The sequence below is a fragment of the Brassica rapa genome, chromosome A10, assembly GCF_000309985.2.
Source record: "Brassica rapa cultivar Chiifu-401-42 chromosome A10, CAAS_Brap_v3.01, whole genome shotgun sequence".
Taxonomy (NCBI): Eukaryota; Viridiplantae; Streptophyta; class Magnoliopsida; order Brassicales; family Brassicaceae; genus Brassica; species Brassica rapa.
This window is the reverse complement of record NC_024804.2, coordinates 16,356,939-16,382,877: the sequence shown is the minus strand read 5'-3', so window position 1 is coordinate 16,382,877 and position 25,939 is coordinate 16,356,939. Positions and strand designations below refer to the sequence as shown.

The following is a 25,939-nucleotide window of genomic DNA, read 5'->3' as shown; positions in this document are numbered from 1 at the left end:
GGATAGTAACTACAACAGCAAAATAAAAATATATCTAATTAATTCGTACTAGTTAGACAAAAATAGAGACCTATTTGCATTACAGTGGTGATAACTACAAGCATGGAATCTAGTTAAACCATACGAGTATTATCAGAATGAAGGAACAATTCCATATCCTGTGTCAAACATGACCATTGAGGAGAAAGCTTTGTCTGCCTCCTCTGCATCAACTTCGTTCCTCTTTGCAAACCGGCCTTTGATCCTTGGTCTTTTCTCTGCATACTCTTTCCTTGAAGCATACCTTATCGTCTTCTCAAACTTCCTTGTCTTCTTCTTCTCTCTATACCTCATCACCCTAGCCTTTCTCTCCATTGGACTCAGCATCTGAACTGGGGCTTCAGGTAATTCCTCCGTTGCCGCTTTGGGCGATCTTGGGTTTGAAACTGTTGTCTCACTCAATGTTGACTCTGGCACAAGACTAACCATATGAATTGGGGAAGCTTCTGAGGAGACATTGGTGAAACCAAACTGAAAGTTGTGTTGCTCGTGGTGCATGTGACTCAGACTCTTTGATACTTCAACCTGAAGTGGAACAACCCCATCTGCCACATAGCTCCTCCTCTGAGGTACGTTGTAGTCTTGTTGATACTTACTGTAATCGACAAGGTCCAGATACTCTTCACCAACCGAGAACCTATTGTCCTGACTGTTGTTGTTGTTATTGTTGTTGTCACCACAGTTTTTAACTGAAGTAGGCAACAACCAAGAAGCCGCCTCTGCTTCATCTTCTTCTTCTTGACCCACCACCACTATGTCCTCTGCCTCTGTCGTCTCACTCGAATGGTTAGTGACCATGGAACCAGAGATTGGCAGGATTGGAACACGCTGGTGGCGTCTAGCAAGTGGATTTGCGGAATGAATCTGTGAATCACAAGCCGTGCATAGAGAAGCAGCATCTGCCTTGCAGAAGAAGGCAGCCGGGGCTCTCTCACATGATTGACAGACTCTAACACGTTCGTGGCGGGAAGCAAGACGATTGGCTTCATGAATTTGAGCATCGCAGCTGGTGCATAAGTAGGCAGAGTCAGGTCGGCAGTAGACAGTGCATGCGGCTGATCGGCATGTGTCACAGGTTTGTGCCCAGTTACCCTCTTGTTTCAACATGTTTTAATTCAGATGGTACTAGTTTGTTGTTGGTGAGAGAAGATTGTAAATGAAGGCAAGGGACTAAGAAGGCAAAAGGAAAGGATAGAACCTTGGAGGGGCTTACACTTGGCGAGAAGTTAGTGGTCTTGAAAAGTTGTGTGATTATCTTGTGGCTGGCTGAGTTTCTGTGTATAGGGTCCAGTCCACAGATGGTGACGTTGGCTTTTGGAATCATCAACTCTCTGAGGAAAAAGTTGAAAAAAGTAATAGTCTTCTTATATCTTATCAACACTGGAGAAGAAAGCTACACCAAGAGTTTACTACTCTCTCCATATATGACCCATTAACATGTTGCCTAGGTTATGGCCCGTGATGGATCGTGTGACGTTACAGATACGATGCATCAAAACTATTTTCGTATTGTCTATATATTACTATTTTGGTAAACCTGGAAACTTTGTTTCTTTTGAGTGTTTTATCTTGATTCTTGACGTATTCATGTTTTAACTGTCCAGGTTTTCAACAAGACCATGATTACCAGAGGCGTGGCATCATGATCATGGTTCCATACTTCCATATATAGGTGATTGCAGCTGGCACCTTTTCGGAATGTATTAAAATAAAGTTTCCGTGTTTCTATTAAAGGAAAGTGTTTAGCATTGTTAAGAAAGTGATGTCTCTTAATAATTTGTCATCTTTGTATGATGTTATCTTCTTTAGTGATGTTTTAAAAGATAACATGGCAATGTCCTGATTTTGTTTGCTTGCATATCAAGTCGGTCAAGCGGATGTGGCAACGCGGTTGGAGATCCGAGGAGCCAATTGGAATCTGGCAAGTCGCTTCGACCCTAAAGATAAGAAGAACATGAACCACATGTTGCAGCAAATGGTTGGTCAAACGTGTATATGGAATAATGATATCAACATCACCTATTTGTATGTAACGTTTATACAAATCCAATTTGCATATGATCACCATCATTATTCTGACAAAACGGATGAGTTTTGTCACAGCTGATCTCTTGTCACCCATTTGAGAATATAATATAACTCGATCTTATCGATCTTAGCTTTAATAGATTTCAAATTTGGGGAAGTAATCACATTGACATGGATAGGGCTGCGCAAATAAACCGAACCCAAAAATTTGAACCGAACGTAAAAACCTGAACCGATTCCGATCTGATAAAAATGTATATGGAACGATTCGAACCCGACATAAATATCGAATGGATCTTATTTTATAGTATTTTGGTTTATGAGTATTATCCAAATCGAACCAGAACCGAATTCGAACCTAAATGGATACCCGATAGAATCCAAAACATTCAAAATCCCAAAGAATAATTTGTACCAAACATAATCTCAATTCCTAATATGTACATTTAAATATATTGAACATCTGAAATAGTTATCTATTACACAAAGGTTAATAGTTGAAGGTGGCGGTTGAAATTTGAAAGCTTGAGATTTTGGTTTTGTTTTTATTGAACAATGTTTTTCATTTTGTGAGAACTTAGTTTTCGTTTTTTGCTTTCATTTATTCGGTTTTCTTTTTGTCCATAATTATTTTTATTTTTCGTTTGATTTTGAATGATCACATTTGATGTTCTTTTTTATTTTTAAATAAATTTTACTTATATTTTGGTAACAAAATAGATACAAATCATGTATATTTAAATCAAAAAAAGAATTGAAATCTGAACCCGAAAGTATTTCGGGTTGTATCGGTTGTTTGAAAAATTAGCGGTTGTTTGAAAATTTACTAATTCCTGACTTGACCGACAGAACCGGTTGGGTCCTCAACCAAACTTTCATATAATTGGACAAACTCTTCGAGACCCTGAATCCATGGGCAAATAAAATTGGTGGATCGACAAGGTTTGAGTTTTGAAGCCCAGCATAAGTAATAGACTGATTAAGAATCTTAAGCCCAATATATCAAACATTGTTTCCCTTTATTTAACAAACCAAAAACCCAACAACTAATTACAATAATGACCAAACGAACAATACTTCCCGCCACCACCATGACCACCGTACCCACCTTCATCGTCATCGTCGTCATCGTCATCACCACCTCTACTATGAATCCACCACAACAGATTAGTCAGAGAGTTCCCATCATCATGCCCATTTAATCCTCTAACCTTCTCCATCGCTCCCTCTTTATCGTAAATACTTTCCAAAGCATACACAAACCCTTTCCACCCTTCTCCGACGCCTTCTCTCGACAACGCCGGCATGGTCCAATTCACGAGCTGCTTCACAAACTTCACATCCGAGAACAGAATCTCCGACATTGGAAGTATCGGTAATAACTGTATCCCAAGCCGACACTCTTTCCATTCCTTTGGCGCGAACCATAGGCCACTGTCTCTCTTCGTTGACCATAATACCCCAACCACACGATTCTCCGCCGTGAAGTCTGCCGGGTAAATAGTGTCGCCTTCTTTCACCTGCCACCACCAAGACGAGAAACTCAAGTTTAACTAAACCAAATTGAACCAAAGATAAACCCAATTAAACCATTTCAATATGGGTTTTATCAATTAAACCATAAGTCTACAAGATCAATCCGAACCAGAAGCAGACCAAAATTAAACCGACTAGGATAAGTAATTAGAATTAAAAATGTAGCATGAACCGAACTGGTTTGTGTTTTGGTTTGAATATAGTAATATACTGTACATCCAAACGAAAGTCACGTATTACTATACCCAACCGAACCAAATATAACCCAACTAAACCTATTAACTTAGATTCTATCAGTTGATTAACCAAACCGAACCGAATAAGATTCATTTGGTTTTATCAATTAAACCATATTAATAAAACCATAAGTCTACAAGATCATTACGAACCAGAACCAAAACCAAAATTAAACCGACTAAGAATAGTAATTAGAATTAAAAATGTAGCATGAACCGAACTGGTTTGTGTTTTGGTAATACATCCAAACGAAACTTACGTTTTACTATACCCAATCGAATCAAAGATAACCCAGCTAAACCTATTAACTTAGATTTCTATCAGTTGATTAACCAAACTGAACCGAATAGAATCAATTTGGCTAATCAATTAATCATATCAAACATTCTCGGTTTTTGCGGTTCAAATCAACTTATCCGGTTCAATTCTATTTTACTCAGATTAAAACCGGTACCTGCCACCACATCTTCGCGGCGTGAATCTCCAACGTCAAAACCGTCGAAGCAGCCGCCACCAGATGCGTATCCCCGTAAGCCAACCCCAACAAAGCAGCTGAGTAATAAGCGTTCACAGCCTCGCTCGTGCTCTCCTGATTCCTCCCGTCAGCGAACTCCGTCAACCCACCGGCCCAAGAATGAAGCTTAAAAAGATCAAAACATCTCAACCGCGGGTAAACCGAATTAGAACTAAAGCTCGCTCCTTTCTTCTTCCCCAACGTCATGAAGTCCGCCATCAGAGCATACGCCTGAGGCCTGTACCTCTTCCCCCACAAAGGATCGATCTTGGCCATCACAGCAATCGCGTAGAGGAAGTAGCCGAGATGGTAGTGGTGATCGTTGTAAATCCCGAACCCGAAGTCAGCTCCCGAGTCTCGAGATCCTTGCTTCGTGATCACGCCTCCCCACGTGGGGTCGTAGAGGAACCCGTTCGGCTCGAAAGTCCCGTCTAGCCACGGCTCGATCATGCTCTTCAGATACTTCCTGATCGCCGGAATCACGTCCAAATAGCAGACTTCTTCCGCGATGAGAGCTAGCCTCGCGGCTCGCGCGATCAGCTTCGCGTAGAAGTAGGAAGAGTTCGTCACCGGAGCGGAGGAGTCTAAGTCGGTAACGTCTTTAACTAGAGCGGAGATGATCTCTTCGCGACGATCTTCATCGACTCCTTTGATGGAGTGCCACGTCACCGAAACTGGGTCGGGTCTCAGAACCCATGAATCTCCGATAATGCCTACCAAGTCGCCGTCGATGGTTCTGTAACGGAAGCTCTCTAGGACGGAGATCGAGCAGTCGTGGGTTGATAAAAGCTTGAGGTGGAGAGGGTGAGCGAGCATCAGGAGGTCTCCGTAGCCTCTCTTCTCCCAGTTGTACTCCAAAGTGAACGGCTTTGTGAGATCGGCGTCGCCGGAGACTGGGTAACAGCAGCTAAACCGGTCGAGGATTGATTCAAAATCCGGGTTTGGATCAGGTAGCACGGCGAACCGGAGAATACCGGAAAATCCAGCACCGGAATTAATCGAAGAGCCTCCGGTTTGATTTAAGTGAACCGGGGAAGAGGCGTAGATTAGCCAGGTCTGGTTGTTGTTGAGCTTCGCGGTGTACTTTGTTGATGAGCTGTTCCCGGCAAACGACAAAACCGCGTGGATCGTTGAGATTGTGATCGAGGAGGTGCCGGAGACAGAACAGGTGATGAAGGGGCTTCCTCTGACGAGGAAGAATCTGAGATTAGAGGAAGGGAAATCGAGAGTGACGCCGAGATCGCTGAAGGAAGAGATGAGATGAGTCTTTCTCGAATGCGGGTCGGGTCCGTCCGACCCGGAGATTGTGATGTCGGCGTTGAAAGCCTCGAAGATGAAGGCGGAGTTGTGAGAGAGAGTTGGGTACGAGATGGAGAGAGACGAAGGAGATGGTTTGATGATGTAAGGGTGAAAGTACTCGGCTTGGTCTCCGTTTTTGAGGGTGAAGTTTTGGAAGAAGGAGTTTGTGGGGAGAGGAGTTGAGAGGAGATCGTGGCTGAAGAAACGAGACGGGTCGGGTAAGACGGATGATTCGGATCTCGGGAAGAGAAACGGAGCGTTCTTTTGTCTTGAGGAAGACATTTCTTGAGGTGGTGGAGATTGAGGAAGAGGAGAAGTAGGTGGTGGTGGTGGCTCTGGTGATGGAGGTCTTGAAGGTCTGGTCTTATTAGGCTTTTTAAAGGGTTTGGTGACGAAGGCTTTGACCTTTCGCCTCACTTTCTTTAACATTTTGCTTAGTCAAGAGGAGAAAGAGGTAAATGCGGATTTGGTAAATTGACACGTCTTGACTCGTGGGGTTTGTTTGGTTAGAAAGAAATTTATGATGGGATATTTTTAAAATTTTATAAGATTAGTTGGCTTACAAGATGGTTTACAAGCTAAGGTGTTGGGAACGTGCAGGAGACTTGCTAGATGCTAAACCTAGACAAGATATTGATGTTATGCCCAGATGAACCCAAAAATGAACATTACGAATATGAGCTTGATTACAAATATTTTTGTAGAAATGTATTTCTGTGTTTTTTTAAAAATCGTATATGTGATTGAATATTACAATGTTTGGATTGGTTTTAACAAAATTCCTTATTTTGTGGATAGTTTTGGTAGATGCTTGAGATTTTCTGATTTGATGTTTTGCTTATGAATGAGGAAGAGGGTTGATTGCAAGCAAAGGCAAATTACAAACACGCGGTAACGCATTATTTTTGTAGGCTCCTATTGCACCAATTAGAAAAGGATAAGAATTCATTTATTGGTTTATTTGTATGGTAAGAAATGTTGCTTTCAATGCATATCTGTATATCCATAAAATAATACATTTTCATAGTAAAATTATCACATTTCTTAATTGACAATTTAAGTCTAGAATTTTAGTTTATCAAGTTAAGAAGTGAGAATGAACTATTTAACAAATTCCTAATAGGGTAGTTTATGAATATTTATTTGTAAAATTCTGATTGGACAGATAATTAGAAGCTTATATGACATCAACGTTTTCTTGTTTTGTTTCACGCGTTTATCCATTAATTGTCCAATTTTCCTTAAGTTTTCGTTTAAATTTATCTTTTTCAAAGGCCTTTCTGAAGACCCATACCTCATACATACGATGGATAAAGAAAGCCATTTTGCACGTTCTCTTCTATTTCAGACCCAATTTAATCCAAACCCGTACCAATGAGCTATCACAATCAAACCGAACCGGTTTAAACACCAAAACTTTGGTTAGTTTTCATTTTTTACATTCGGTGGGTATTGAGTTCTCTAATCTCGTATATTCTGGATGTGGTGTAAACGTGTAAGTTATTTAGTTCTGTAGAGTTCAATGGAAGAGAAGGTTCAGGAGTTAGAGAGGACTTGGGCTGTTATCCAGGAAAGAGCACTCAAGCAGCCTTCTCCAGTTACTTCTCTTACATCAACTCTGGCTGTATTCTCAAACTTTCTTCATGTTCTCACACAAGATATTTCAGTCTGATATGTTGTTAATGTTACTAGTTTGTCTCACCAGTCAGAACTGTCAAGTCTCCAACATATAAAAAGCTCAAAAAAACTATATGTTAGATAGCTTATTTCAGTAGGAACCTAATTGCCAAACCAGTGAAATTCTCGAGTATACCTCTTAGAGATGTTCTTAAAGCCTTCGTGTATCCATAGTGCAAAGGCAACTCAGTTGTGTTTGGTAACGAACAGTATTGGCATCCGGAGAGTTTTTCATTTTCGTAGAAAATTAGAGGCCGGTAAAACCAGTGGCCTGATGATATAATCAGGAAGTCAAGCTGGTTGATCTGACTCGTCCACTTGTTATCATACTCGTCGAGGTAGAGGCTGAAGAAGTTGGACTTGGGGTCTGTAGGGTCAGGTTTAGTAGTCTTCACTAGAAATGTGACCACATGACATGTAGAATGAAGTTATAGGATGTGTAGTTCCATACTTTGAAAGCTATATCTGGTGAAGAAGAAATGTCTTCAGGATATTCCACCTACAAAGAAATAAGAAAAAAGTCAACACATAGAGAGAGATGTTGGTGATCATTAAAAACTAGATTGGATTATTGTACCCTAGAGAGAAGGCACAAGAGAGACTGGACTTGGTTTCTGCTAATGGAATCACCAACAAACCCCATGGACTTCCCTCTAACCATTTCTAAAAACTCATTAGGATCAAAGATGGGGAGGTCGCAGCCGTCCGGCTTCCACCTCCATCTCATGAACCCTGTGTCTGGTCTCCCGAACTGCATGCAGTTCTGGTGCTCTTGTATCGCCCAGCACGTCATGTTATAGTATGGAGATTCATCGTTTGGTATCCATTCACCGTTGAAAAGATCACACCTCTGTTCATTATCTCTGATCTGCGTCCTTGATTTTGAAGTTGTGACTGAGGATGAATTGAGTGGAGCGGGAATGGAACCGTTGACGGGTGAGGGACTCTGATTGGATGAAGAATGCTGATGTCTCGAAAGGGTATGATCAGGTGGAACCGGAATTGGACTAATGTTAGGTGAAGGAATCTTACCGGATGAAGACTTCTGATGTCTTGTATGATATGGAGCATGAAGGGGACTATTCACAGGTGAAATAGTCCGAACAGATGGAGAATTTAGAGGACTGAGATGCATATGATCCGATGGAAAGGGGCCATCAGTCTCGGATGATGAGACTAGTAGAGGTGAGATTGGATTGGCTAGGAGAGAATATAAAGCAGGGACTATTGTGAGGGAAAATAGAACAAATGATAATGTAAGTGCAACTCGTGGTGTTCTTTGAAGCGCTGCAAATAAAGGAAGCTCCATTGTCTGCTTCAAGACTATGGTGCATGGTCTTATCATAAATATATGTATGTCTATGTACAATTATGGTGGGTAATGGTGAGCTCGTGGTGATCATATGACGACTATTTCATTATGGTGGTTAGTATTGACCTTACTGTAATTATATATATGATTATATACATAACTTTGGCGGTAATGGTGTGCTCGTGGTGGCAAGTAGCAACATTTGACTATTTCATTAAATCCATTTAAAAAGCAGAGCAGGAAGACTTTTGGTTTTTGTCACTACAGCAATCTCATTGCTGAGTACCTCAGTAGTATTAGTTTAAGTACAAAATAAGCATTTTTTTTATTAACAGTACAAAATAAGCTAAGAAATGTATTCCAATGGTGAGATAATTTTTAACTGACTATTTAAAAGACTAGGAATCTTTTAGGATATGTTTGGGTAAATGATTATGAATAATTTGGTAGAGATAACTTTATGATAAATATTTAAAAGGAATTTATGAAATATTAAAAACTAATTTTATATTTGTATAGTATTACTGTATAAGTGATGGTTATAAGTAAACTACTTAATTTTTGGTGATATATATTTGAATTAATCACATGTTAGATTGGTATAATTAACTATATAAATTCTGATACTTTTATACAATTTAACTCGTAGATTTATCAATTCTTCACATGAATGCAATATAGAGTTGCTTCATGCTGAAGTTAACTATGTATAAAAAAAAATCAACTTGTATGTCAAAAAAATCTACAACCATATGAGGTGTTGAACTGTTTTGTGACATAACTTTTTTAATTAATATGGCTGAATCTCGTGTTGTAATATATACAATGATAACGAATACTAAAATATATTCTTCACAGTCATTGTTGGTAACATTTTTCTTGTTTGCAATCCTTGAATACTTTATTGCTTTTTAATAATGTACAACCAATTTTTAAGCATTTTTTTAATTCCCCGTCGAAAAAGATCACACCTCTGCTGCTCTGCACGCAATGGCAAACTGCAATGACATCAACGTTTTCTTTTCACAAGCATAAGAAATAAACAAAAAGACCAAAATAACACTAAATCAAGTTTTTGTTTTCAAACTAACACTCAAGGCCAAAAGTCACAAAAATAGCACTTAAGGGATAGGGTTTATGATTTAAAATTTAGGATTTTGAGTTTAGAGTTTAGGTTTTAGAGTTTAGAGTTGAGAAGTGAGGTTTTGGGGATAAGATTTCATATTTTTAAAAATAAAAAAATTTAAAATTTTCAAAAGATAAAATGCTATTTTGGTTATTTTAGTTTTTGAGTGTTATTTTTGTGATATAAACTTAGAAATGTGCTATTTTGGAGATTTGCGGAATCGTTACAGATATTAAATCTGTTGTTCTATCTTTTGAGTTCTTTTCTTTTTCTTGGATTTCTCGTGTGAGAAACAAAGATGCTGATCTGGTAGCAAAGCAGGTGTTATCTGCTGAACTTGGCTTAAATGTCGCACCTAACTTTGGTTAAGTAATGAATGCATGTGGTGTTTCAAAAAAAAAAAAAAATTTAGTGCTATTTTGGAGATTTGCCCTAACAAATAATTATCCACTAATATACGACGGGTATAGAAAGCCATTTTGCATGTTCCCTTCTATTCATACCCAATTTAATCCAAACCGAACCAATTAAAGAATCAACAAAACTAAACCGGTTTAAACACCTTGCGAGTTCACTCACTCTCTGTTAGACCAAAGAGCAACGGAGACGACGAGATGGCGGGACTACTAGCTTGAGCCGCCGACGTCGTCGCTAAAAACGGAAGAGATGGAAGCGACGAGAAGGATCGGATCCCGTTAGTGTTCACGGATGAGCAGCAGAAACACGTCGATGAGCTTGGCCGTAAAGCGACAACGCTCAGCCGTTCGATCCAAGATCTGCGGCTCAGATTGCCACCGCCGGATATCTCCCAGCGGCTGCCTCACCTTCATGCTCACTCGTTAGCCTCCAATGCAGCTCTCACTCTTCAGCTTGATTCCCACTCCGCCACTCGTGAACAGGTACTTTTGATTCGATAGAACTTGATCGAGATGAGTTATTGAGTGATGGATGCAATTAGGCACAAGTGAGAGAGCAGACGTTGCTAGAAGAGAATAGTGCATATGAGAATGCGATATCAATCTGTGAGGCAAAGATAGAAGAGAAAAAGGACGAAGTTGATTCTCTTCTTAGAAAGTTGAAGGTGAGTTTATAAGATATAAAGATGATTGATCCTTGGCTTGTTACCATTTTGAACCTGCTTGATATAATATGGGGTTGCAGGAGCTTGAAGATGTTGAGGTGAGCTTGAAAGCCGAGAAAGAAGCTTCTCTAGATGAAAAGCATTCCAAAGGCTCTGGTGAATCTGTTATTCAGTCTGATGGGAATGGTATAGATGGAGCTGGTACAGAGGCCATGAAGTCTGTTATGTTACAGAAGTTGGAGAGCAAAAAGAACGATTTGGTTAGTTTTCATTTTTACTTTTCATTTGCATGGAGTTCTCTAATCTTGATGCAGTGTAAGTTATTTGATTCTGTAGAGTTCAATGGAAGAGAAGGTTCAGGAGTTAGAGAGGAGTTGGGCTGTTATCCAGGAAAGAGCACTCAAGCTGCCTTCTCCAGGTACTTATCGTCATCAACTCTTCATGTTCTCACACGAGAAACTTCAGTTTGATTTGTGGTTAAATTACTAATAGATATCAACATTCAGTAAAATTAGTAATTATTAAGTCTCCAACCTACAAAAGTCAAAAAAATATGTTAGATGGCTTATTTTCAGTAAAGACCCTATATAGATCTGTTTTTGGTTCCGTTAGAAAGGTTAATAGCCTGAAAAGTTTCATTTGCATTATCTGACTGGGAAGGTTTTGCTTTCACAGCTCAGAGAGAGAAGACACTGGATAAACAACTCCATACTCTAATCGAGCAATTAGCTGCAAAGCAGGTCAATCTCAAGCTATATCAATCTTCATTTTCCATTTAGACTGTCTCTTAACAGAGGCCTTTGATATGCCTATCAGGCACAAGCAGAGGGGATCGTTGGTGAGATTCATTCGAATGAGATGGAATTAGAGAGACTGAACACTTTGTGGAGAAGATATGAGAGCTTCAACGTTGAGGGGAACGCAGCAAGGAACAGATTCAAAAGAACAAATTCAGATAGAGGATTTGGATCAGACCATGAAGTTGATGCTCACTCCTACCTTCCATATTCAACTGCTACAAGAACTGAGACCCAAACAAGGCTTATGTATCTCAGGTCAGCTTTTGTCGTCTACATTTTGGCTCTGCAAGTCCTTGTTTTCATCAAGATTTCCTTTTGAGGTATCATGTATAAAAGAACTCTATTGCGCTTTTAGTTTGCGCAATGGAATCATAACACTGCATATAAAATACATAGCAATCAAATACTAAGACTCCTACAATAATCTTTCTTTACAATTTTGTGTTGATTTAAGATATTGGTCTCATCTACTCATTCTTGAGGGATGGTTTCTACTTCTCTGTCTTCATCATTTGCAGCAAGATATCATTCCAAGAATCAATCGGTCCCGGGAGGCACCAATGGATACAATCATTTCTTAAACTCACCTCTGCAGTCTGGAGATGGCCATATCTCCCAGGATGCCCATCTGGTCGAAGTAGCATTGCTTGTGTCGTGTCCATCAGCCTCAGTCTCAAGCCCTTCTTCTTCATCTCTTCTTCAGCAGCTCTAAATTCCTCTAGTTGAATGTCGTGAATCTTGAGATCTGCACCTTCGGGTATCGTCTCGTTTCTTCTGTAAGGTCGTGTCCTTACACAGTCGCCACCTTTGTCCCAGGGTCCACCTTCGAAATGCTGAGGAGAAAAACTCCTCAAAACTGCCAAACCCTTGAAATTCTCGAGTATAGCTCTTAGAGATGTTCTTAAAGCCTTCCTGTATCCGTAGTACAGAGGCAACTGAGTTGTGTTTGGTAACGCGCAGTATTGGCATCCGGAGATTGTTTCGTTTTCGTAGAAAATAACAGGCCGGTAAAACCAGTGGCCTGATGATATAACCAGGTAGTCAAGCTGGTTGATCTGGCTCGTCCACTTGGTATCATACTCGTCTAGGTATAGGTTGAACAGGTTGCACTCCGGGTCTGTTGGGTCAGCTTTAGTAGTCTTCACTAGATACGGTGACCACATGACATGTAGAGTGAAGTTATAGGATGTGTAGTTCCATACTTTGAAAGCTGTGTCTGGTGAAGAAGAAATGTCTTCAGGATATTCCACCTACAAGGAAATGAGAAAGAAAAAAAGTCAAACACATAGAGAGATGTTGGTTGAGTGGTGATCATTGAAAATTAGATTTTACCCTAGAGAGAAGGCACAAGAGAGACTGGACTTGGTTTCTGCTAATGGAATCACCAACAAACCCCATGGACTTCCCTCTAGCCATTTCTAAAAACTCATTAGGATCAAAGATGGGGAGGTCGCAGCCGTCCGGCTTCCACCTCCATCTCATGAACCCTGTGTCCGGTCTCCCGAACTTCATGCAGTTCTGGTGCTCCTGTATCGCCCAGCAAGTTGCGTTGTTATAGTATGGTGATTCTTCGTTTGGTATCCATTCCCCTTTGAAAAGATCACACCTCTGCTCATCATCTCTTATCTGCGTCCTTGATGTTGACGTTGTGACTGGGGGCGAGTGATATGAAGACTTCCGATGTCTTGTATAATTGAGTGGAGCGGGAATGGGACTATCCACGGGTGGTAGAATCCGAACAGATGGATGCATATGATCCGATGGAAAGGGGCCATCAGTCTCGGATGATGAGATCAGTAGAGGTAAGGTTGGATTGGCTATGAGAGAATATAAAGCAGGGACTATTGTGAGGGAAAATAGAACAAGTGATAATGTAAGTGCAACTCGTGGTGTTCTTTGAAGCATTGCAAACAAATGAAGCTCCATGACTATGGTGCCTGGTTATATCATAAAAATAATGTATGTATATACTAGTTGATGTCTCCACCTTGTGCGGACTTATATACACCTAACAATTTTTAATTCTGACGTTTATTTTTATTAAAAATTATTCAATTATATAAAGAGTTTAAATGAATATTATAAATTATATAACTTAAATTTTTATATTGGTAATTGATGTATTATATCATATTTTCTTCTATAGTTTTATTTATGGGATGTGAATTTTGAATCAAAAAAAATTTATAGTAACAATCAGATTAGGAAACTTAGATTTGAAATTAAACATTTATTGTATTTGGACTGGAAAGAAATCTATGGCATTGAAAGGATTACCAACAATTATAGCTCATAAAATGTCAACAAAATAACAATAGCCTAGGTAGCTCAATTTAGTAAATCAAACCATTTTAAACCGAAACGTAACAAAGAAAATAGTTTGAATTTGATAGTAGTGAATAAATCGAATGGAAGTTATTTTTAAGAAGCTGTATTATATAGTTATATGTTATTTTTTATCATAAAATATGTATATATGTTTATGTATAATTATGGTTGGTGATGGTGAGCTTGTGGTGGTCAAATAATGAGGGAATTTTTTGACTATTCATTAAATTCAATAAAAAACAGAGCAGGAAGATTTGTGGTTTTGGTCATTAGGACATCATTTTCGACTTAGAGTCAATAAGTTCTTTGTATTCTTCTATCTTAACCATTTATAAATTATATATATAATTGTGATGGCTAATGTTGAACTCGTGGTGATCAAATAATCATGGACAATATTTGACTATTCATTAAATCCAATTAAAAAACAGAGCAGGAAAGACTTTCGGTTTTGGCATTAGGACATCATTTTCCGAACTTGAGCCAATAGTCCTTTCTCTTCTTCTCTCTTAATCATAGCGAGTAAGAAGTCATTTAGGTTATCTATCGGACCAGGCAGGCACCAGTGGACACAGTCGTTGTACAACGAGACATTAGCCTCAGGAAGATGACCGTAGCGGCTCGGGTGACCATCGGGCCTAAGCCACATCGCTTGAGTCGTATCTAATAGTCTAAACCTCTTCCCTTTCCTCTTGGCTTCTACTTCAGCTCTCTCAAACTCTTCCACCTGAATCCTGTGTAGCTTCATCGTCACATCGTCTTGAGTCTCGTTCCTCTGATAAGGTCCTCTCCTCAGACAGTTCCCTCCTTCGTTCCATAACCCACCCTCGAAATGCGATGGTGCAAACGTACGTAAATACAAAACGCCCTCGAATGTCTCCGTATCCAAGATCGCTTTAAACGCTGTTCTAAACGCTTTTCTGTACCCGTAAAACATCGAGAAGTCGGTTATGTTTGGTAATTGGCAATAACGGCAACCAATGATGGTATTGTTCTCGTAGTAGACCGATGGTCGGTAATGCCAATGGCCTGAGGAGATGATCACGTAGTCGAAGTCTCCTATCTCTGCTGTCCAACGCTCGTCTGCTTCATCGAGGTATAGATCAAAAACACTATGCTCTGTCTTGCCCGGTTCGGGTTCTGTGGACTTTACCAAGTGTGTTGACCAAAATGGAGCGATGGTGAAATTGTATGTCTCGTACGTCCATCTTTTGAAATAATCGCTAGTGTTAACTGAAGCATCGACTGGATATTCAACCTGAAAATGTTAATTCTACTTTAGTCTTGAGAAACTGAGAACGAACCCAATAAGTTAAGATTCGATTTCCAATGCACAAAAAACAAATCGAATTATAACAAAAAGGCTGGACCATGCACCACTGTTTAATAATGTTTATGCAATTTAATTATTCAGTTTGTTAATTAGCTAAGATGACCCATGGACTCTGTGGAAATGTCAATGTCAAGTCTACTTTTTTTTAGCAAGAATCTTTACACACAAGTAAACTAATTTTATGCAAGGAAAAAGTAAACTATTTGATTAAAAGCTTAAAACATATTATATCACTGGACAAACTTCCCATTAATGTTTCATTATTACTTTTCCAGTGTAGGAAAACATTGTTTCAATCATTGTGGCACAGGTGAACCAATAATTTTTTAAAAAATATTAATAATTGAGTGGTTATATGATTTATCAGGCTTAGGTAACTAACATACATGTAAAATGTATGTATATACACACACACAAACTTCTTAATATAATGGTAAATGATCACAGTAATGATGCCCATCTCACTTCGTTTATACTACTTTATCAAAAGTGTAACTTCGACTATTAATTAAACTATACATATGATCTAATGATTCTAGTTTATCGATTAGAATGTTACTTCGACGTCAAGCGTAGTTAAATGATTTTTATTTGCTGCATTGAGTACTAAATTGTGATTTAGTGATTTATATGCTTTTGGACCTTGAATTTAAAACCGTCTACAAAGGGTTTAGTGACAAAATAAGCTAGACTCCGATCGGTTTACGTCATATATGTATCAACTTTCTTATTTTATTAGGAATAATATTTTTTTTTTGAGCAACAGGAACACTAAGTTAAATCATCATTCTAACTGAGAGCAGACTAAATCTATAACTAAATTCAAAACGTTGCAAAAACAGGTTTAAATCCTAAATTAAGCAATATTTACCAACAAATAAATTTCTGTTGAGGATTGTGAACTTACTATTCACTTACAAGAAATAGAACAGTTAGTATACAGTGTGAGATTGTGTTACCTGAGAGAGAAGACATATCAAAGACTGCATGTGGTTTCTGCTAACAGAGTCACCAACAAACGCCATGGTTTTACCTCTCACGGTCTCAAGAAACCGAAGCGGATCAAAAACCGGCAAGTCATCTTCACATCCATGGGGTTTCCATTTCCACTTGATGAAGTCCGTGTCAGGTCTTCCGAACCTCATGCAGTTTTGGTGTTCATGTATCGCCCAGCACGTGGTGTTGGTGTAGTAAGGTGCCTCAGGGTTAAGAACCCACTCTCCCGAGAATATGTCGCAGCTTCCGCGTCGGGTTGCAACACTGTCTTGGAGCTTGACGATGCTGGTTTGGCTTGGATGTTGTAGCTTGAGGAAGAAGTTAGGGTCTTCAACAAAAGGGTAGAGAAGAGGGATGATGGTGAAAAGAGATATGGAAATGGTCACTACAATGAGTAGCTTTTGTTTGCTTGGAATGGCTGCAGAGTGTAGAAGCTCCATTGTAGGGAAGCTAGGGAGAGAAGGAAGATAGATTTTGAGGAAGAAAACAAATCAAGATTATCTCAGACTTGTGGCCAGTTTGTTTATATGTTGTGAATTATTTAATCATGAACAATTTGTGAATTTTTTTCTTACAAAAAACGAGTAGGTGTCACATCTAAATTATGAGTTATGATTATTGCAAAATAACTTGCACAAAAATTAAAGTACTCAATCAAAAAGATTAATATTCACAATGGTGATGAACTATTCTGTAATTTGGACGTTTTTGTCGGCAATTTGGACGTTTAGATGATATTTAGATAGGCATCTTCTTTTTCTTTAAGTGATATGTTTTAATCTTTGTTGATTTGATTCCTTTGTAGGTGCCACAAGATAATAATCTTAAATCATATATTGTGAATTGCATGTCATACTTTCCGACTCTTTGACAAACAAGTTAAGTATAATTGGGAGTCGTCGGCTAAACATACATGAGTTCGTTTCAGCAGCCATATGGGATTGATTTTGGTTAGTCGCTATTACTTTAACCACAAGGTAAGAAACATTAGATTACTTTTGAAAAATCGTTCTTTCATTTATATAGAATTATCTTTTATAAATGGCCGAAAAGAAGATGACCAATAAAGGTTTGTAAATACCAATGGGGACGCCAAGCCACTAGATCACCATTCTTTGGATAAGGTTCATAACGTTGTTGCTGTTGAGGCGATCATATCATCCTTCTGTTAGATACATATGTATATATATGTGAAAGGCCGTTTTGTAAATGTTACGAGCTTTTTGTTGTTGTAATGGGAATAATATTTTCTTACAAGACTACAAAAGACAACAACTGTATTTATCCAAAATGCTGGTAAGAATATCAACATCTTTGTTGGTGTATTTTTTGTCCGCAGACACGTGACGTGGAAGCTGGAACGCCACTATCGTACTCAGTTATGATTTTAAAGGTCCTTTTTTTTTTGGGTTTGGCCACGGAGATGAGGGCTATTGATACCCCAGACTTGCGTAACCATTTGATCCTATCATTATTGTGATTGGGCTCAGATAGGTGGGCTATTATTCTTCTAGAATGGGTTGAGTGGTTACAGCAAGCCCAAGAAGAAGTCTGGACAGAGGAAACCCTGCAAAGAAGTAAGGACAATATGTCCTGTTTTTTAGTTTCAAAAACTTGTCGCCAGAGTTCATATTGAAACTTCAAATGAAATGTAACCACCATCTCTGGTTCTGCCATCAATAAACTTGTAACTACGCATAGGCATTTTATTCGAACATGTACTCAAACCCGACCAACCAAAATCCGAACAGAAGTGGCAAAACACGGATATTGAGTTATGAGAAATTGGATATCGGACCCGAATGTCTTCTTAATACGCGTAATGGTTATCGATGTGATATGAAGTAATGGGTTGTGAAAACCAAAACAAGATGCTTGAAATGTAATCAGTTGAGAATAAACTTTGTTATGAATCTCCAGGTAGCAAAGCGTTTGGAAGAAATAAAACAGGATCATTAGGAGGCCGTTGCTAAACCGGCTCAAATGGCAAACCCGGTTCAATTATATAGTGTTTGATGATCTTGGTTCCTGGAGCCCCAGGCCCAGGGTCTCTTAGTTATGGATTTATTTCTTTCTCTCATTATTGTTCGCAACTCATTTTGTGAAGAAATGGTAGTAGTTTTTCTTTCTTCTGTAAAAAATAAGTTTGGATTCATCAAGTTATCTCTGTGTTTTGCTGTTATATGTACTATACTAGTTTTACATGTAAGAAACAGCAGTATATGTAGCACATTTTAAGATTCATGTTAAATACACTAAATGGTACTAACACTCATGGTTTTGAACTAAGTCGAGCTAATGGAAGTATAAGAAAGAAATGTTGAATGCTAGAAACACAATTGCATATATAACTTTTAAGTTTTATTTGGAAAACAGCATTGTTTACTGTACATGATAGGCTGATAGCTTTATACTTGTATTCATGCATGAAAAAAACGCAAAAGTTATAGGTTAATACACGTACATCACTAATCTTTGTTTTCTTGTGTGCGACACGACACGTACATCACGAGTCTAAACATAGACATTCCAGTAACTCTTGATAAAAGCAGTTATTTCTACCAAAAACGCTAGTTAGTTGACCAACCTTTCAAAAGTGTTCGCTTACTAATTATTTTTTTTTTAAGTGAATATGCGAGAATACTTTTAGTTTTGGCACACTATATATAATCCTGTGTTTCTCATTTTGTTTAATTCTTGGCGAGTTTTGATTGAAAAGCACGTATTTATTGGTTACTTTATTTACTTTTCCACCTCGCTTTTGACCTACGCGAAGACGATGGTAACAGGGCCATTTTGGTCATTGCCAATAGACCGAAAAGAGAGTTCTACCCGCACAGAATTAGATTCTCTGGGGGCCCAACAAGAACGTAAACAGCTCACGTTCTTCGCACCTGTCTCTTTCTTGTGAGTATCGAAATCTGAACGTGTCGTCTCAAACACGACACGTGTCACCTCGAATATTACACGTGCCATCATATAATTGGCCGATACATCTCTTTTCTTTAACAGCAGTTTTTGTGGTTCAGATCTAAAACGCTAACTAATCTTTAAATTAAATCAAATATTCTTGTTTTAACTTATAACAAATCAATCATCCGCTGTTATATTTTTTTCGTGGCCAGGAATAGTCGCGATTTATCCCTGTGATCTTTTCGTGGTCAAGAAACGTCCCAAATACCAAAGCCTTGAACGTGAGCTACTTCAATAATACACGTGTCAAGGCGTGTATCGTTTATATAATTTTTGACATTTTGTGATACTTATAGTATTAATAATAAATAAATCTTAAACTGAGTAGTTAATTTGTTGACATTAAAAGCTAATTAACAAAAAGATTTGTTGCACTTTAATTCGTGTGGCCAAGAATCGTCACGCAAATCTCACCGCCTACAATCTTTCCACAAAAAGCAAAAGTGAGTAGGGGGCTTTTCGTAAAAAAGCCCAACAAGAGGGACAATAACGTCATTCGGCGGAGACCTAATAGCCTCACAAACGTATCTGACCTTGAGCCTATATAAACAACTCACTCCCCCCCTAATCTCACAAAGCTCATTTTCTTTTCATCATCACCAAATCATAAGCGGCTAACAAACTAGGGTTTCGAGGTTTTCTCTGAGTCAGGTTGGTTTTGATTAGCTTCATAGAGATCTATCTTGTTTTTCGATAGATTGATTGAATCTGGCGTTTGTTTATCGTTTCAGGTTTCGTTTGATTGAACACAAAGAAGAGATCGAAAAACTCCAGATCGAGATCAATATATTCATATACATGTAAGTCTCTGACGTTCGTTTTGTAATTAGATCTGATGAAATAATCTGATAATGTGTTCGTGAGATATCTGGATTTGTTGTATTGTTGAATCACTTAAAATGTTCTATGTTGTTAGATAATCATATGATTCGGTTGATATGCAGAAACATTGAATGTTCTATGTGTGTTACATGTTCACGACCTTGATTATGATTAGTCTCTAATGTGAGATTTGTGTTGTGGTTACAGAAGAGCGTGAATGAGATTATGATGGAATCGAAAGGTGGTAATAAAAAGTCGTCGTCGTCTAGTTCCTTATGTTACGAAGCTCCCCTCGGTTACAGCATTGAAGACGTTCGTCCCAACGGTGGCATCAAGAAATTCAAATCTTCTGTTTACTCCAACGTACGTCACCCTTTCAACATGTTATTAGCCTTTGTAATAATGTTAAATAACAATCCTTTTGTTTTGTGTGTTGCAGTGCGCGAAGAGGCCATCCTGAGTACCATTCAGTTCAGACAGTCCTCGTAGTTTAACTTTCTTTACAATTTCAGTTTACTTTCAGCTCTGGTTCCTAACTTCCTCCTCTCACAATGTCACTCTCTGCAATCGGGTTCGAAGGCTACGAGAAGCGTCTCGAAGTCTCCTTCTTCGAGCCGAGTCTCTTCCTCGACACTCACGGGAAAGGACTCCGGGCCTTGTCCAAATCTCAGATCGACGAGATCCTCGCACCAGCTGAGTGCACCATCGTTTCCTCTCTCTCCAACGATGAACTCGACTCTTACGTCCTCTCCGAGTCCAGCCTCTTTATCTTCCCTTACAAGATCATCATCAAGACTTGCGGGACTACGAAGCTCCTCCTCTCTATCGAGCCGCTCTTGAGGTTGGCCGGTGGGGTTTCTCTCGAGGTTAAGTCCGTGAGGTACACTCGCGGAAGCTTCCTCTGCCCTGGAGGTCAGCCGTTCCCTCACCGTAACTTCTCTGAAGAGGTTTCTGTGCTCGATGGGCATTTTGCTAAGATGGGTTTGAGCAGTGTTGCGTACTTGATGGGTGATGATGATGAAACCAAGAAGTGGCATGTTTACTCTGCTTCTGCTCCTGCCAAGAACTCTAACGGCGACAACAATGTCTACACTCTCGAGATGTGTATGACTGGTCTGGATAAAGACAAGGCATCTGTGTTCTTCAAGAACGAGTCGAGCTCTGCTGGCTCCATGACGGATAACTCTGGTATCAGGAAGATACTTCCTCAATCCCAAATCTGCGACTTTGAGTTCGAGCCCTGCGGCTACTCGATGAACAGCGTCGAAGGTGACGCCATCTCCACCATCCATGTGACCCCTGAAGATGGATTCAGCTACGCTAGCTTTGAGGCAGTGGGGTACGATTTCACGACCATGGACTTGAGCCAACTCGTCTCAAGGGTGCTAACTTGCTTCGAGCCGAAGCAATTCTCAGTAGCGGTGCACTCTAGCGTCGCACAGAAGAGCTACGACCACTCTGGTCTCTCTGTGGACCTGGAGGATTACGGATGCAGGGAGACAACTGTGGAGTCTCTAGGAGAAGAGAGAGGAACAGTGATATATCAGAGGTTCGAGAAGCTGGGAATGTACTGTGGTTCTCCGAGATCGACTTTGAAATGTGAGTGGAGCAGCAACAGTAGCTGCACTAGCGAGGACGAGAAGGAAGAGGGAATCTAAGCTCTTTTGTTTAGTTTTGTTGTTTCAAATAATAATGTTGCCTTTGTGTTTTTTTCTCCTTAAAAACCAGTAATAATTGTGTTTGGTCTCTGTGTATTCAGATGATCGAATATTATGAAATATCTATCAATAAGACCATTTTCGTGATACAATGAAGGCTTGTACAATCGTGTAAATCCTTATTATCCATTTTTCATAAAGTGGCATTGTTGTCAGCTTCTATCTAAAGAGTCTGCGTATATATATGCATACACACAACGACAACCACCGAACGCTTATTCCGTTCTGATTCGTTTACTTGACTATATCTCGTAACACATTGTTCTGGTTTAGCGTTGATGACATGAGAATCTTAGTCAACATGCATGGTAACTAAAAATACCTAGTTAATTTTCATAATTGGAAGAAAAAAACATCACTTGGAGTATCTCCAAAAGCAACATCACTTGGCAAAAATATGACTTGGAGTATCTCCAAAAGAAAAAATTCAAACTTTATTTTTAATTTTTTACTAGATTTTGACCCGCGCAGGCGCGCGGGTGTATATTTTGAAAAATATGTTGATATTTGTTTTTCATGTAATTATTAGGATTTGAAAAAATGAATCTGAGGAACATAACCGATACCGATCCAAAGATATAGTACCAAACACAAACATAAATTGATTAAATATTCTAATTATTCAAAATTTTGTTATTTAGAGAACCGAATCTGATCCGAACCGAAGTATTTGGGTATCCGAATTTATCTAAAAATAGATTTATATACTTATATATATTAATTATTTTTAGATTTAACGTATATAAAACATCAAAAATGATACTTTTAAATTGGTTTAAATACTTGAAAATATATATAGATAGTCAAAAGTAAATATCTGAAATAGTTAAAGTATACTCAAATCACCAAAAATACTTAAAATAATTATTGATTTCGTATCCAAAATTTTAAATCAAGCCAATTGATATGTTAAACTTAAGTATTATGACATATGTTATTCAAATTTATACGTAATATATTATTTTATTTATACATTTTGAGAAATTTAAAATATATAATGATTTAAGACTTTAAAAATAGTTTAAATTAGTTATCCAAACCCAAACCAAACCCGCAAAGATCCAAATCGAACTCAAACCAAAATTTAGAAACATTCTAATAAGGCTGAAATCTTTGACCCCGAAAACCCAAAATACAAACCGATCAGAACTAAACCCGTATGGGTATCCAAAAGCCCATCCCTAGTCATTATTATATATCGTATTTTATCATCATATAATTAATCGTATTTTATATGTACCATCATATAAGTAATCATATAATTAATAGTATTTTATACATACCATCATATAAATAATTACATATATTATATTTTTAAAACTTAATATGAAATATGAAAACCATAATTTGAGTTGGTATTTCAAATTGGGCTTTGTATTATATTTTTCTTATATATATTGACAATATTTTTTTATAATGGTTATTGAAAAATAGTTTAGTAAAAATCCATTTTTGAATATATGTATATTTTTGAATCAATTTTTGATATAAATCAAATTTGAATTATTATTTTGATTTGAAATATGTATATAAAGTTTAAATTTTGTTTTATGGTTAGTTTAGAAATTTTTTTTTTAAAGAATTAGATTGACCCATTTTGGTATATTTTAAAAGTGGTCTAGATAACTTTCAATTTTTTTAAAAAACATAAGCCCATTACTTTTTTTCTTAATACTACTATCCTTGTTTTCAAACAAAAATATTTTTTTTAAAAGACTGCAATCCATGTTTCCAAACACTCTAAATTTTTAAAAGTCCTATTCAAGTCTCCAAACACTCCAATTTTGTACTTGAGTTTTAATAAGATAGATATTTTACTATGGTCTTTTTTATTGATAATAATTAACAAAAATCATGAAACTTTTATTTAGCAATAAAATATATAACAAAAAATATTACACACATTATAATTAGCAAGGTGATACATTTTAATAGCATATTACATGCATTTGAAAATAATAACAGTCTTTTTGTTTTTATTTGCAGATTACATGCTAAAAGTTGTTAAAATCGTGTTCTTTCGTGTTTATGTAATAAAAAATTTCATACAATTTTATATTTTTGTATCTTTGATTTGTAGTTAGTATTAAATGTGTATTGTAATATTGTTTTGTATAATATTTCGCTTTACTGTAATTAATATAATTGTATTTTGCATAAGATTAAAAATTATAAAGACAAATTGACTATAAAAGTTAGAAAGATAATTTGAAAAACATATAACTGTATAAAGACTTAAAATTAAGGAACTTCAAATATCAAGTTTTGTACAGTAGGACTTCAAATATGAAAGAATTTAAAATTTTAAAGTTTTGAAATTGTTTTCGAAGTATGCAAAACTTCATATTTAAAATTCTTAAGTTGTTTCTGTAGATGCTCTTATAGTGCAGAATATATTTATATATATATATGAATTATTTGTACCGGTTTCTTCATTCAAACTAGATTTGAGTTAGAAATTCATGATTCATAAAAGTTTGAAATATGGGTGGGTTTGGTTTGGCAACTGCAACAGATAACTAGCCGAACACAACTGCGTGCGTCTAACTATTTCCCCGTCTACTATGCCGTGAACGTAATAATAGTAAAGCTTCTTTTTCTCATATATGTTTGATTATAATATATGATCATTGTCTCCCAAACACCTCATTTCTTCTCGTTTGAAAATAGTTAAATCATGTGTTTTGTATGGTTCCGGATTCACATAACGCACGAACTTTATAATTTCTTCGCAAAAGATAACACGAAATATGTTTGCCAAACGCATATGCAACAAACCCCACGTTACATATTTCTAATTACATCCATAGACTTAGCTGCATCTCTACTGGATTACAAATTACTTTTTTTTTTGTTCAAAAGATTAGAAATTACTAGAAGACGAAATAATGCTACGTAATATCTATATATATTCGAGATATTTTTTAAAGAGTTATATTGATGCGAGAGAACCACATACATAGAGTTCTGATATCCATATCAGTCCCAAAATAGACACTTGGAATTCACCATCGCCAATAAACAGCTACCGACGTTAGGCAAAACTAAACGAACCACTAAACCTCGCCGACTTGGTTTCAGATTACACATGGTACCACAAAGGTGTCTGTATTTGGTCTATAAATACAAACTCTTAGCCCACATCTCTCATCATCAAATCTAAAACATAAAACACATCAACGTTCATCTAAAAAAATATCTTCCTAAGAAAAATGGCAGACAACAAGCAAAGCTTCCAAGCCGGTCAAGCCGCTGGTCGTGCTGAGGTCTCTTTCTCCCTATAATACTTTGATCAAATGTTGTTGATGCGGTTGAAAATACAGTCGTGGCAACCACATTTAATTATCTAAATTTGAAAAAATCACTTTCTAAAAAAAAATAGAGAAAAGCTTGCTCAATAAATTTTCTTGAACCAACAAATCCTATATATTTTGAAGCAGGAAGTAGCATATAACTTTAGTAAACGACTATATTTCAGTCTATATAAATATCTTATATATATAGCTTGGTTGATAATTTTTTTAAATTCGTTATATATCACAACAAATACGTTTGGTGTGTATAGGAGAAGTCTAATGTGCTGATGGACAAGGTCAAGGATGCTGCTACCTCTGCTGGAGCGTCTGCTCAAACCGTAAGCGATCCATACATATGATATAATCATATATGTATATAAATATACGTATCTACTTCACATGTTCATGGATCTCATATCTGTTATACTGTAACTATATATATGTATTACTTATATAGGCAGGACAGAAGATATCGGAGACCGCAGGGGGAGCTGTCAATGTTGTGAAGGAGAAGACCGGCATGAACAAGTAGCGGATTCGAAATCAAAGTGGGATGTTATACAATAATCCTTTAAATTTGGACTTAAATAAAATTGGGAGTATTGATTCTCATCTTCGTCAAAGTTTGTTCTTGTTGTTGTTGTGTTTAGTGTTTTTAAATTTGAATTAATGTTTCTCCCTTTAGATTTGTATGTTTGGATGTTTACGTATTTAGTTTCCAACTAATAAACATGTATAATTTAAAGTTCCAAAAATATCTTATCTTCATTATTCATTCCCTTGATACTTATATACCTTCCTCCTCTCATGTTTTAGAGTTTTCT

The 25,939-nt window shown here is 37.4% G+C and overlaps 9 protein-coding genes across 9 annotated transcripts; 4 read left to right on the top strand and 5 right to left on the bottom strand.

Moving 5' to 3' along the window:
* Positions 1–10: 10 nt before the first annotated feature.
* LOC103846378 (zinc finger protein CONSTANS-LIKE 1) lies at positions 11–1,926 on the bottom strand. The gene has a single exon (XM_009123291.3). The coding sequence runs from the start codon at positions 1,144–1,146 to the stop codon at positions 133–135; it is 1,014 nt and encodes a 337-aa protein (XP_009121539.1). The 5' UTR covers positions 1,147–1,926; the 3' UTR covers positions 11–132.
* On the top strand, positions 1,338–2,192 carry LOC108870143. Its single transcript, XM_018655398.2, is given in 3 exon segments — positions 1,338–1,391; positions 1,863–1,922; positions 1,925–2,192. Coding segments are annotated over 3 exon segments (336 nt in total). The 3' UTR covers positions 2,147–2,192.
* Positions 2,193–2,984: 792 nt separating this feature from the next.
* On the bottom strand, positions 2,985–6,389 carry LOC103846376 (probable endo-1,3(4)-beta-glucanase ARB_01444). Its single transcript, XM_009123290.3, has 2 exons — positions 4,295–6,389; positions 2,985–3,587 (listed from the first exon to the last, which is right to left on the bottom strand). The coding sequence occupies exons 1-2, from the start codon at positions 6,080–6,082 to the stop codon at positions 3,114–3,116; spliced, it is 2,262 nt and encodes a 753-aa protein (XP_009121538.1). The 5' UTR covers positions 6,083–6,389; the 3' UTR covers positions 2,985–3,113.
* An 870-nt stretch (positions 6,390–7,259) lies between these two features.
* LOC103847529 (protein trichome birefringence-like 21) lies at positions 7,260–10,154 on the bottom strand. Its single transcript, XM_033282766.1, is given in 3 exon segments — positions 7,260–7,733; positions 7,736–7,829; positions 7,908–10,154. Coding segments are annotated over 3 exon segments (1,179 nt in total). The 5' UTR covers positions 8,676–10,154; the 3' UTR covers positions 7,260–7,416.
* Positions 10,155–10,367: 213 nt separating this feature from the next.
* LOC103846374 lies at positions 10,368–12,143 on the top strand. The gene is given in 6 exon segments (XM_009123288.3): positions 10,368–10,667; positions 10,727–10,849; positions 10,930–11,109; positions 11,186–11,267; positions 11,525–11,589; positions 11,666–12,143. Coding segments are annotated over 6 exon segments (1,038 nt in total). The 5' UTR covers positions 10,368–10,382; the 3' UTR covers positions 11,969–12,143.
* Positions 11,980–14,029, bottom strand: LOC103846375 (protein trichome birefringence-like 21). The gene is made up of 2 exons (XM_009123289.3): positions 12,982–14,029; positions 11,980–12,899 (listed from the first exon to the last, which is right to left on the bottom strand). The coding sequence occupies exons 1-2, from the start codon at positions 13,573–13,575 to the stop codon at positions 12,141–12,143; spliced, it is 1,353 nt and encodes a 450-aa protein (XP_009121537.2). The 5' UTR covers positions 13,576–14,029; the 3' UTR covers positions 11,980–12,140.
* A 309-nt stretch (positions 14,030–14,338) lies between these two features.
* LOC103846373 (protein trichome birefringence-like 19) lies at positions 14,339–16,836 on the bottom strand. The gene is made up of 2 exons (XM_009123287.3): positions 16,270–16,836; positions 14,339–15,235 (listed from the first exon to the last, which is right to left on the bottom strand). Exons 1-2 carry the CDS (start codon positions 16,744–16,746, stop codon positions 14,435–14,437), a joined length of 1,278 nt encoding a protein of 425 aa, XP_009121535.1. The 5' UTR covers positions 16,747–16,836; the 3' UTR covers positions 14,339–14,434.
* A 2,933-nt stretch (positions 16,837–19,769) lies between these two features.
* LOC103846371 (S-adenosylmethionine decarboxylase proenzyme 2) lies at positions 19,770–21,911 on the top strand. The gene is made up of 4 exons (XM_009123285.3): positions 19,770–19,930; positions 20,011–20,079; positions 20,309–20,464; positions 20,541–21,911. Exon 4 carries the CDS (start codon positions 20,653–20,655, stop codon positions 21,757–21,759), a length of 1,107 nt encoding a protein of 368 aa, XP_009121533.3. The 5' UTR covers positions 19,770–19,930; positions 20,011–20,079; positions 20,309–20,464; positions 20,541–20,652; the 3' UTR covers positions 21,760–21,911.
* Positions 21,912–24,766: 2,855 nt separating this feature from the next.
* Positions 24,767–25,886, top strand: LOC103846370 (stress-induced protein KIN2). The gene is made up of 3 exons (XM_009123283.3): positions 24,767–25,085; positions 25,385–25,453; positions 25,573–25,886. The coding sequence occupies exons 1-3, from the start codon at positions 25,032–25,034 to the stop codon at positions 25,645–25,647; spliced, it is 198 nt and encodes a 65-aa protein (XP_009121531.1). The 5' UTR covers positions 24,767–25,031; the 3' UTR covers positions 25,648–25,886.
* The last annotated feature ends 53 nt before the right edge of the window (positions 25,887–25,939 follow it).